Source organism: Westerdykella ornata (genome assembly GCF_010094085.1).
Source record: "Westerdykella ornata strain CBS 379.55 unplaced genomic scaffold EI97scaffold_1, whole genome shotgun sequence".
Classification (NCBI taxonomy): Eukaryota; Fungi; Ascomycota; class Dothideomycetes; order Pleosporales; family Sporormiaceae; genus Westerdykella; species Westerdykella ornata.
The window spans coordinates 1734258-1746438 of record NW_022986851.1 but is presented as its reverse complement, the minus strand read 5'-3'; the positions used below and the strand labels follow the sequence as shown (position 1 = coordinate 1746438).

Here is a 12181-nt window from a genome sequence, read left to right as displayed (position 1 = left end):
GAGGCTGGCTTTATGATGGGCAAGATCACTACTCAGCTTGTTGTAACAGGGTCAGAGAGGAGAGGCCAGCCAAAGGCTATCCAGCCAGGCAATCGTGAGTGGGTGATGGTCATCCAAGGAATCAATGCTACTGGTTAGGCTATCGTACCATTTATTATCTTTGCTGGCCAACACTATTTCTCTGCCTGGTATGAGGAAGCTGATATCCCACGCGACTGGGCAATTGCTATTAGTGACAATAGCTAGATGAACAATGAGCTAGGAGTTGAGTGGCTAAAGTACTTCAATACTTATACCAAGACTCGTGTTGTAGGTGCTCGTCGTCTGCTCATCCTTGATGGCCACGAGAGCCACCACTCCCTTGAGTTTTAAGAATTCTGCAAGGAGAACAATATCTACACACTGTGCATGCCAGCTCACTCATCTCACCTACTCCAGCCTCTTGACGTTGGCTGTTTTGCACCATTGAAGCATGCATACAACCATGAGATTGAGGCTCTGATCCACTACCACATCAACCACATCACGAAGCTTGAGTTTCTGCCAGCCTTCAAGGCAGCCTTTGATCAATTATTTACATCAACCAACATCTGTTCAGCCTTTCGAGGTGCAAGCCTAGTTCCTCTCCAGCCAGATGTTGTTCTGTCAAAGCTTGATGTGCAGCTCCGTACACCTACTCCTCCAGCTGCTCTAGTAGAGGCTCTCTGGGAGGCTCAAATACCAAACAATATACGTGAGCTCGAGGCTCAATCAATGCTAATTCGGAATCATATTCGGTAGCATAAGAGTTTATCACCAGCCTCAATTATTGAGGCAATTGATCAGCTCAAGAAGGGGGCTAAAGTAATGATGCTCTCGGCTGAGCTGATATGTGATCGGATTGCTAGCCTTGAGAGAGCTAATGAGGCAGCTATAAAGTGGAGGCAGTGTAAGAAGAAGCGGATCCAGAAGCATGGAGTCTTAACAAGGGGAGCAGGAGAGGATATACTAGCTCAACAAGAGCTTGAGGAACAGATTGCTCGTGAACAGCGTCAAGGTGGTGTGCGATCAGGACTCAGCCGCCAGGCTCTGGCGTGCTGCACAAGATGTAGAGAGCCTGGGCATAACTCATGCATGTGTAAAAAGAATACTTTAAACACTGCTTAATCTACTCTCTTAATAACTCTCTATTATCTTATATAGTTGTTGAGATATACGCCTACAAACAGGCGCAAAGTTGGTGGGGTGTCCACTCGCTTGTAAAACACGTTATCTAGTTTTTAGCATAGCGGTCACGTAGTAATAATATCAAACAAAGTTTGACACGATATCTGCTTGAAGAAGGTTGGTCCAGCTTTCGATAGAAGGCCCATGCATAAGACACTGTTCTTAGTAGAGAAACGGAAGAATGGGGAAAGGGGCTAGTTCCTGCCTTCCGTACTTTGCACATCGTCAGACCCTTATTATTATGTTCAGAGAGGCCTTTCCAGAGCATGAGGGGGGGGGATAGTCACTCCGCTGTCAGGTACGCCACTGCCGATTTTGGCGGCGTAAGTGATTTTAGATGGGACATGAGCGTGCCTTCTGCCACACGCCGGCTTAGTCCATCAGAAGTACCAAACTAAGTAGCCAGAAGCAGCCCCTGAGATTTCGAAACCCGACTTGAAAGCCGCTGTGGCCAAGTACCTAGCCGAGTCGAGGTCGTCAAAAGTGTCCTAGCTCTCGTCTTCTTTCCCACTCCATTCTTTCCCTTTTTTACCCGCCTCTTAACAGCGGTTTTGCAAGGGAGGTCCTGCTTGCAAGAGGAGCTTTCTTGTTCTCTGGGGTCACGATATTGATAGGTGGAGTTTTGGGGTGGAGAGGGATCGATTTCGGTTCCCTTCACGGAGACGGTTGGATGATGAGGTTCGATTGTCGGATTTTCACTGAGCGAGTCTACACAGCTTTCGTCCTCGCCGGCCTCCGTAGTAAACATATACGGTCCCAACGTACCCCTCTCGCACGTCTCCGCCAGAGATATACACCACGTCATGACCGCCAACGAAGCCAGCGTCCTAAACGCAATGCTCAAACCGGACGACATGCACGACGGAAACGGGATCTACTGGGCGGCCCTCCCCCTCCCGCAATGAATCAAGTTCGTATGTAAAGTTTATGCGGAAGAGATCAGGAAGGTGGGAGATAGCGAGCTTGTGGGAGATGATTCGGAAGGATCCGTTGAGTCCTGTGGTGTGGTATATGAAGACCATGGTTGTGCCGGGGGCGGGTTTGTTGTTGGAGGGGTGAGTCTGTTGGAATATGATGAATCGATGATGACGATGAGTGTTGGGAGAATTGGCGGCTAATGAAGGGGTTGCTCAGATATGTACTGTTCTCCATTGGGAATGTTCGGCCGCTGCTGCAGGATGTGTTTCCGAGGTGTTGCAGGGAGTTTGAGACGTGTGATCGGAGGTAGACGCAGGCGGTTGACTACTGTATCTGGAGAGTGCGGGTATCATTGTGGGTTGGTGCTGTTTATACCGTTCCCATGGTTTGCTCGGAAGTTGCTGATGGGCAGTAGGTCAGATCCTGGTAGGATTGGGTGTACGATGAAAAAGCCAGACTCGTCAAATCCCAAGGAACCAATCACTATACCATTGCCAGTAAGAGACATTTCTTTCCGGTGACAGCAAACTGCCCTAAGCTGCATCTCGTGCAAGGCGGCGTTCAACAGCTAGCTAACAGACTTTTAAATGACATACAAGAACAAAAAAGGGCCCTCCAATCTCTGTGGAGTGGTCCACTAATAACCGCCTCCAGGATGTGCAGTCTATTATCAGCAATATTTCCACCGAACTAAAAGACATGAAGAGGCTTCTGTTTGAGATCCGTTCCAACAACTCATCAGCCCTGAGTTCCTGCTGCGAAGTCTACCCTTCTCGAAACTGAATAAACTTCACGTAGAGCTCCACGGCCAAAGTGAAAATAGAGAAGAGACTAAAGGGGAGTCAACTCCAATCGTACAGCTTCTCCATTTAGTCGCAGTGGAAGACGCAGTCCATATCTCTGTCTCCGCTGTCTGCGAAAGAGTTAGCGGGAACGGTAGAAAAGTCATATTCTCATGGACCCTTACCATACGCACCGGTCTTGCAATTCGGGCTGTTGGAATCCCACTCGAAACCGGCATATGCAAACCTCACCGGGTCGGCATCAACAGCACCAGTCCTGACTTCAACGGTGTAGGGGAGTTTGCTCCCGAGGCTGTAGTTGGGACCAACTCTGCCAGATGCACCGATTTCAACTTCGTTGTTGTCAAAGAGCTTGATTTCGAGCGAATACGAGTCCTTGACCGGGTCGGGCTTCTGGTAATGGGTGACGTGAATGCCGCATTGGCCGGGTGCGTAACCTTTTTCGTTTGTCGGTCCGTTGGAGTCCAGATGATGGGGGTCGTCTGGGCTACCGAGTGCCTTTCCAACCCTCGGGACACCGCACTCCCACATTCTTTTTCTCCCTACCCCCCTATCCCAGCTTTGTAAATGTAATCTTAGCACGTTGGAACAGACTTCAGTCGCGAAGATGCTTACAAATTTCGGCAAAAATATGGACCGTCGTAACAGTCCTTGTCCACAATTCCTGCATCGCAACTCTGGTAGCTGTTATATTCGGCCGCTAAGGCGGCGGCATCTATGCTCATCCAATCACCCACGTTCTTGAGCTGGAGAATGGGGTCGATAAGACCATCCATCCTCTCACGACCTCCTGAGGTGAAGGTGATGCTGAACTCGCCAATCCGAGGATCGTTGAAGAACTGCCGGCCGCCCACATAGCACGCGCTCCAGAAAACCTTGCCCTCGTTGTATTCCTTTACGCCGTCATTGCATATTACTTGCGCATAGCAGTTCGCCCCGTCAATGGTTTCCATGTAGACCCTGCACATTTAAGGATTCTTGTCGAAATCCCAGGCGAAGATCTCGTCTGGTCCAGTGAGAAGCCCGATGAGCTTTGCGAGGTCTTTGGCAATACTTGCTTTGCCCCGCGGCGTAAGAGCAGAGGGTAGCGCTACAGCCGAGCAGGGCAGCATTGCAAGAGCAGCTGCCGCCAGGGTGACGCCGAACGTCTTCATCTTGAGAGGTGTTGGAGGTGGTTCGAAAAGCAGAGAAGATGAAAGAATGGGGATTGATCAAATGACTTTGATGTGATAAAGACACAAGTAGAGCTTGAGAAACCGTTCTGCTTGAGCTGCCTTCAGTTTCTCCGGCGACGGTGCTCTCTTTTATACCCGCATCTTTCCACACCCGGCGGGAATGACCACTTCTTGGGCGCCTCCAGGGTCTGCCCAATCATTGAACTTGTATGGGCTGTCCAACATCGGACAAGTAAACAAATGGCGAACTTTAAGCGGGTTTACTTGATTATCTGCCTGTGAAATAATCCGTGCAACCCTAGTGATCCCTTGTTTTCTCCCCCGAGGGTCGCCAGACGTGGAAGATGCGGTAGACTTGACCCCTTGCAGGTTCCTCCGTCTCGTTATCCGTGAGAAAGGATCAATTCAGCTTCTCGCCGCAATCTCAATTCTGATGGATCAACAACTATAGGTAGGTAGGCAGAGGATCGCCGAGGCGGAGCAAGTCGTGGCGCCATGTTGGTTTTAATAACGGATACGGATTCTCAATCCTGTCATGGATTTGTAAAGGGGCTGTTCCGTTCGGATTCTGGGGGCGAATATAGGCCTTCTTAGGTCCAATTTCTCCTTGGATTTACGACGATTGATAGGGCGGTTAGAAGTGGAAGGGCTTTTGAATGAAGCAGCTTGTAGAAACTCTGTACCCTAGGGTAACTGATGCGAGACAAGGAGAGCTGAGGTAGATACCAAAGCATATCCTGCCTACATACTGTGTACAATACGTAGCGGGCCCCTATGCCTTCGGCGGGACTTTGGCCCTCGACGGCCCCCAAATTACACAGTGCCTGTGAGGATTAGGTGCCTCTGGCACTGAAATCGTATCGACGGACTGTGTGTAGCTACAGCCTGGGCACCTGGAAACCTGCCCCGAACAACAGTACAAAAGATGCCATGGCAACGACGGGACCGGCGAGAAAAGGATGCTGTGTAAGTAAGAAAGGGGAGGCATGTTACCTATGGGCGTCGGAAATCTGCCTGAAAGAGAAAACATGGCAATCATACACCCTTCTATGTCAATCAATTGCACACTCGGTAAGTGTTTCAGATGGTGGCACACGCTACATAGACGAGGCATCACAGTTGGGGCTGGCAGGCGCCTTTCAATATAGCTAGGTACCATTTTCCTGTTTGAGACACACGCAGTACTTGGTGGTTACTCGGCCCCGGCCAGGGATTGATTATGTAAACAAAACAAATTCGCCGCGCAAAATGCCCTCATATATTGCTCTGCGTGCTCTAAGTGATCTGCCGAGTCCTCTTCTTCCCCATAGCTGTTACTGGGCTTCTTACGCGATTCCTACCGCCTTGAGGGGGCGGTGGTACCGCACTGTTGTAGGAGGTTACATGGAGTTGCAAGAGAACAGATATTTAGGCTAGCGCGGCCTTTTCTACGCGTGCAGTAGATTAGCAGGAGGAAAACTTAGTGCACTCAGAGTAATATATTGGTATAGATATCCGAGGCCCTCTGTACGCAGAGGGCATTTGCGCTGCAAATTGGCGGATGACTGATGTAGTCATCAGGAACCACCAAACTGGGTCCCGAGTAGTATGTTCGATATCTTTTGCCGAAGGTCGACTTCAGCTTGTGGGTCTTAGGGCTCATTGATGGCCTTCCGCTGTTTGACTTGGACATGGTGGTAGGAGCTGGAGGTGGGTGATGTGCAAGGGACGAAAGCGGGATAGTCGGGTTACGGTAGACAATATCTACTTGTACCCAGTACAGGTAAAGTGCCAATACCCTACTTAAACTACACGGTACTCTGTGGTAGAGGGCAAAGTTCTGTAAATTGTAGAGCATCGGATCATCGTGTACCAAGTCAGATCACGTTAGCGAGCCGGCTATTTCCCTACACAGTATACAAAATCCGTGAAAACGGGCAGAAACACGCAACTGGCAGCGCTGTATCTTAACGCAACCCCCTAGGATTATATAATATATCCTAAGAAACCTACTTTTTCTTGCTATATTCTACAGGTTAACAGCGCTTTTTTCTTTTTTAACCGCTTAACAAAGGTATTTTTTCCTGTCAGGAGGAAAAAGAACATTGGAAGGAAATAGAAGGAAAACACCCCTGTTTTAAGAGAACAGGAACGAGCTAAAAATATGCCTTAGAAGAAAAGAATATATATAAAAGAGTAGTCTTAGATACTACTCCTACAAACTGTAGCATTATTATACGCGTTGCGTTGAGATGCAGCGCTGCAAACTTGCGGGTTTGTAATCGTTTTCACGGATTTTGTATAGGGAAAATGGTCGGCTCGCTACGTAATCTGACTCGGTACACGATTCAATACTCTTATACTCCATACAGAGATAGCCAAGCAGACAGCAGCTGTATGGTCGGATAGCCAATCAACTGCCCGCCTTTGCTGACCCACAAGAATTCATGAAACTTATGCCTGATACGGTACCGTGAGCCAATCATACTTTAGAGAAGGAGCAAGTTAGGAATCACACATCTCGTTTTCCATGAATAAAAGCACGGGATGGCAAAAAGCTTGCTTTTGTTGATCTGTCCTGTTCCTGGTGGCAACCCGCCATGGGCGTATCGATAACGATGTACAAGTGCGGATACCGTGCCTGCACGGTACTGTGAGAAAGGGGAAGCGATGTTAGCGACGAGTACGAGCGTCGGGGAATCTGCCTGAAAGAGAAACATGAAAAGGGTGTGCCATTGGTTGGATATATCATCCTACCGTGACGCTGGACAATCGGAGACTCGGTGGGTGTTTCAGTAATGTGGCACGGCAGCGGAGTTGGAACTGGCAGGCGATATACTATTTTTTCGACGTTGGACGCGCAATATAATGATAATAACCACGGTAGTACTCCGTATCGTTGATGGGGTTCTGCTGCTGACCTGGACATGTTGCTGGGAGGTCCAAGGTGGTGGTGGGGTGATGGCAAGGGATGAAAAGTAGGATGGCGGGGGTCTACGTCATCGACAGGGGCAGGCAAAGACAATGCAAGGGTGAGAAACGTCTTTTACCACAGAACTAGCAGGTCACAGTATTTGTCTGGTGTCGTTGGATTATATTGGGGGAAGGGGAGCAAATAAAGAAACGAGAAATTCAAGAACCAACAAGAGAAGGGGCTATTATCTCCATGAATAGAAGCACGGCATGGCAAAGCTTGCGTGGACCCGTCCGGTTCCTGGTGGATCCCCACCATGATACCCGTATCGATAACGATGTGCCGCCGGGGGCCGTTCCGAAAAACAAGGCGTGCGTCCACGAATGATGCAACCATCAATCAAATCCATCAGGCGAGTATTGGAATTGCACATCACTGCCGGCTTCGCACATGCACGAATTCAAGGAGAAAGATGCGCCTCTGCGGTAACGGCGAGATGTGAAAGTGGCGAGGAGAGCAGGGATAGACGGGCGTCGGTGATGCAAGCAGGCTGTGTGTTTATTGTTTACGGCGAGGACGCGCGGTGTCTCCCGTGTGCAAGAGCAGGACGGATCACAATAAGGTTGGGAGCGTACCGAGGGAAGGGAGCGTACGTGGCTTGCTTGTTGGCTGCGGATGGCGATGGCTGGGAGAGGGGAGGGTTTGGATTGGGATGGGTGGCGCGGTGAGGTGCAATGGTTGGAGGCTGCGTGGCATGTCACAGTGCAGTGCTGGGTAACGCTGGACAACGAGGGGCTTCCAAGGTCGCTCGCTCCTTCCTCCTTCCTGTGCAACGCCACATAAATAAGCATTCCAGCCTCCTTCCTTCCTTCCTTCCCACAGTCTCTCTCCCAACTACAGCAACCGACTTATAACCCTCGACTTCCCCTCGTTTCCCCCGTTTGCTTCCATCCACTCTGCATCTCACCACCAGCATATCCAATTCTTCTTCGACAGTCATCAGTAACAGCAGCAATTCAATTCGTCACCATGCGTTTCTCCACCTCCCTCGCCCTCCTCGCCGCTGCCGCCGTCAACGCTCTCCCCCAGGACGTCCAGCCCATCTCCCAGATCAGCGATGGCCAGATCCAAGCTCCCCCGGCCACCCCTTCGCCAGTCGTGAGTGAGACTCCTGAAGTCGGTACGTTGGATCCTCTCCTTCAATCTTCTCCCACGTGACGACCTCGTCGACTCCAGGGCTGACACGCACACCCAGGCCTCCCTAGCATCGTCCCTCTCCCTAGCATCGTTGAAACTTCGGGCCTCTACACCGCCACCGTGACCGCCTCTACTCTTCCAGGCCTCCCTTACATCATTTCAACTTCGGGCACCTACATCGTCACCGTGAGCGCCCCTACCTCGCCGCTTTACACCGCTACCGTGACTGCCTCTTCTGGTGGTAACACCACCGTCTCCGTGCCCACGGGCCCTAGGACCTCTTCTCCCGTGCAATCCCAGACGTCCACTGGCACCGGTGCTCCCACCACGTCTTCGTCCCAGTCTGCGCCTCCCTCTGACTCTACTGCCGCCGCCAATGCCAATGCCTTGTCTCTCAGCGGCTTGGTCCTCGCTGCTGTGGGAGCTGTGCTTATCTAAGTGGGAGCGGCGTGCTTGCTGAGGCGTCCAACGGACGACGATGCTGGACTCTGCTTTGGATTTTCGTGGACCTTTTGGATCGAAACACCGCCTCCGAATCATCTACCACGGACCGCGCACTTTGAATCGGAAGGACCTCAATCCAAGGGTCGGGTTCATTGCCGTCGGCCTCGCTGCATTCTCCTGCTCCCGGACGTCTTCCTGTCTTGCCCTAGTCATTTCAAAAGCTGGAGTATATGGTTCGGATCGGTATTGGTGTTGCTGGTTTTAATGGGCCTTTCCATGATCCCTTTGTCTCTCTACCATCGGAACGATATGTCAATGACTCTGCTTTCGGTGGCGCAAGGAGGGGGATATGGCATGGATTATGGATTACTTCACGAATGATCTTGTGATGACCGCGCCGGTAATAATGGTGGAGGGTGCGGGTGACGGCGCGAGCATATGGGTCTGTATAGATAGCCTCAATTTCTGCTTGCTGGGCTGGAGATAATGAGAGGGATATTCATGGGTCGCTATCGTCCTGTTCAAGTTTCTGTGATGCCAGTGTTCTCTCCATGTGCCTTGTCACCCTTGTCCACACATGCTGCTAGGGCACGCTGCTACCTAGGTAGCTTTCTATTTTCATGTGCCTACTCAGATAACGAGGATGAATTCGCTCGGAAGATGTACCGGGTCGTGGTGAGATATATACGCTGGTATACTTTGATAGATGAACATGCAGCAAACCAGTAGCTGTGTCAGATACATGTACTACTAAGAAGGCACTTGGGTAAGCTGCATATACACCTCCACCCAAAATTATCTGTAGCATATCCGCACAGACCTCGGCTCATTATTGCCGACTTCCAATGGACGATTTCCGAAAACGTCGATCCGAAAGGTGGCAGTGTTCCTTTGTTGCTTTCTGAGAAGAAGCGAGAAGTCCATCTCAACGACGTGCACGTGATATACATCTTCGCAGCAGTGCCGCGCCCGACTGATAGAGAGCCGAGGAACAAAGAATGATGATGCCGTGTAGAGAATGAGGGATGGCTTAGACAAAATCATGGCCGTCTCCCTTGTGCTCGGGGAAGGCGCAGCCAGAACCGCAGATGGGACATTGTCGTGATTGAAACAGGAAGATTCCTACGTACCATCCTCCATGAGCCCAACACTTCAGCGTCGATATTTGGATCAATTACCAGTAATGCCGGATACTCTTCCTTCCGTTGCGGCAGAGCAAGGCAAACAGCAGCAGCAGGCTATCCACTACGATCTTGCCCTTCGCAGCAGCGGTCTTCCGCCTCCGCCTACTTCTACTTCTCCTTCATCTCCTCCGTCATCCTCCAATACCAGACCACCATCCCTCCAACGAGCAGCTGCTATTCGCATCCCCTCACCTGCACGTACAAATACACGTATACCCACACCTACATCTACACCTACACGCACACCAGACACCCACCTCGCACCACCCCCCTCCCAACCCAGCACCCTCTCCTCCTCCTTCTCCTCTTCCCAACCGAGCTCCCCAACCCGCTCCCCGGGCCTCTCCACCCGTCGCAGCAATACCCCTTCACCCCGTAGACGTCCGCGCCCAAGGCTGGGAAAGAAAACCGTCACTACACTACCACCACGGGCGGGCATCGACACCGGCACCGCCCATGTAGATGGGTACACAGATAGCGGATGCGGGTTCCAAGATCTCAAGCCGCAGCTCCCTCGCCGGGCCATCAGCGCGCGTGTCGGTGTTGCACGGCGGGGGAGTTGGATTCCGGGTAATGGACTGGGAAGAAGGGGGCGGCGGAGTCGAAGTGTCGGTGGGACATGGACGGGGCGGAGGGATGGTTGGGAAGGGGGATCGGGATTGTTATTGACCAGCACTGTCTTTCCGGGGCCGTCGACACGTCTCGGGGCATCCTTGAAGGAGACTAGGAGACGGAAACGACAAGGCGGATCAAGTGGGACGGGGAATGAGAGGAAGAGCGCTGGGAATGGAGAGAAAGGGCGGAGTACTTGGAACGAGGAAGGGACTGGGGTGTGGACGACACCGAGGGAGGCATCGGAGCGTATGGTCAAGAGGTGGGAAACGGTTGTGAGATTCGTTGTTGAGGGGTTGGATTCGGATTCGGATAGTGGTGGTGAGCCTGAGTTCAGGACGGTTGGGCATGATGGGGTAGTTGTTGGTGCGGGGGATGGGGATGCTGGTGAGAGTGCGTCGTCGACCGCGACGACAGTCATTCATAGCTTGCCGTCGAGGGCCACGGCTTCTTCGTTTTCTGATAAGATCCGGGTGAGGGAAACGCTTAAACAGCGTCGGGTGCAGAGGCTGGACACACTGAGGGCGACGACGAAGACGACAGTCAAGGCTCGGGGGGTAGACTTCCAATTGAGGGATCTGCCGGATACGCCTGGATCGGTGGTGAGTACGCCGCGTGAGCTGTATGGAGGTCTGGAACCCGGGCCGCGACGGTTATGGCAGCCAACATCGGAGATGACGATGACCCCGACGACAGTGAGACAGAAGGGAAACGGAAAGGGAAAGTCAAAGCAAAGGAAGAGGACTGCAGCGCCGCCACGGGTACCCAGAAGACCAAACGTACGTCTCCCACCGCTCCCGTGGGGCGTACGCATGTGGGATATGGGAACCATCAACGAGGATTCCGTTCCCCCTCCCCTTGACCAACGTCGTCGCATCTACATTCCCGCTCCCGTCCGTCTGTGCGATGTAGGCGCTCTCCCGCCTGCCATCGATAGGGTCTATCGCAAGGGTTGGGTCGCTACCCTCGAGCCGTTCGGCGATGCCATGGAAGACGTGGGCAAGGTTTCGGAGAGTCGGAGAGCGTCGGATGATGCTGTGCTGGATGATATTGCGGACTACTTCTCTGGATTCGCAGGGGCTGCGATGCCGGATGTCTCTGGGCCGGACATACTGGATCGGTTTTGGAGGTTGGAATCGGAGTGGGCAGAGGGGGAGGTAGCGGATGAAGCTGAAGGAGGAGATATGGGTTCGCGAAAGCGTTCGGATGGAGAAACGGTTGTGGGTGCGGTGGAAGGAAGGTTGGTACCGGGGCACTTGAGGGCGGAGAGTGAACCGCCGTTGACGCCGGGGAGGGCGAGAGAAAGGGGAAGAGGGAGAGGCAGGATCAGGGAGCTGTTGAGATTCTCTAGATGATGACGGGGAGGATTTTGCAGGATGGTGGAGGTTGAGATGAATAAGGGTACGTTGCATCTACTCGAATAGAGGGTTTGAAGGTCATGATATAATAAGAAGATTGGACGACGAATGAAACGGGACAGCAACACCGTGTGCGGTACAAGCCGGATAGGATAGGAAACAAAACCGGTGAAGTGATCATGATTAATAAATAGGAAGGAAACATTAGAATAGACTAGCATTCTGAGAATAGTGCATTGGCCAAAGGGAGTCACCTGATCACCATCTCAGAGCCGCATTCCCATCCGCACGCGCTGACGAAGCCAACAATGATAAGGAGTCGCGAACTGCAGCTGGAAGGCAACACGAGAAAGGGCGTTGCGCGAATTGTGTCTCCCTCAGGGTCACTCAG

At 51.9% G+C, this 12181-nt stretch overlaps 4 protein-coding genes across 4 annotated transcripts; 2 read left to right on the top strand and 2 right to left on the bottom strand.

The window, feature by feature from the left end:
* Positions 1-2993: 2993 nt before the first annotated feature.
* On the bottom strand, positions 2994-3880 carry EI97DRAFT_463594 (uncharacterized protein; the record flags this gene model as incomplete). Its single annotated transcript, XM_033801366.1, has 3 exons — positions 2994-3037; positions 3092-3486; positions 3543-3880. The coding sequence occupies 3 exons, from the start codon at positions 3878-3880 to the stop codon at positions 2994-2996; spliced, it is 777 nt and encodes a 258-aa protein (XP_033658765.1).
* A 1541-nt stretch (positions 3881-5421) lies between these two features.
* Positions 5422-5939, bottom strand: EI97DRAFT_472545 (uncharacterized protein; the record flags this gene model as incomplete). The annotated part of the gene is made up of 1 exon (XM_033801855.1): positions 5422-5939. The coding sequence occupies one exon, from the start codon at positions 5937-5939 to the stop codon at positions 5571-5573; it is 369 nt and encodes a 122-aa protein (XP_033658764.1). The 3' UTR covers positions 5422-5570.
* Positions 5940-7935: 1996 nt separating this feature from the next.
* On the top strand, positions 7936-9039 carry EI97DRAFT_23470 (uncharacterized protein). The gene is made up of 4 exons (XM_033793985.1): positions 7936-8175; positions 8251-8345; positions 8370-8581; positions 8922-9039. The coding sequence occupies exons 1-4, from the start codon at positions 8025-8027 to the stop codon at positions 8953-8955; spliced, it is 492 nt and encodes a 163-aa protein (XP_033658763.1). The 5' UTR covers positions 7936-8024; the 3' UTR covers positions 8956-9039.
* A 735-nt stretch (positions 9040-9774) lies between these two features.
* On the top strand, positions 9775-11787 carry EI97DRAFT_438610 (uncharacterized protein; the record flags this gene model as incomplete). The annotated part of the gene is made up of 1 exon (XM_033799509.1): positions 9775-11787. One exon carries the CDS (start codon positions 9775-9777, stop codon positions 11785-11787), a length of 2013 nt encoding a protein of 670 aa, XP_033658762.1.
* Positions 11788-12181: the final 394 nt, after the last annotated feature.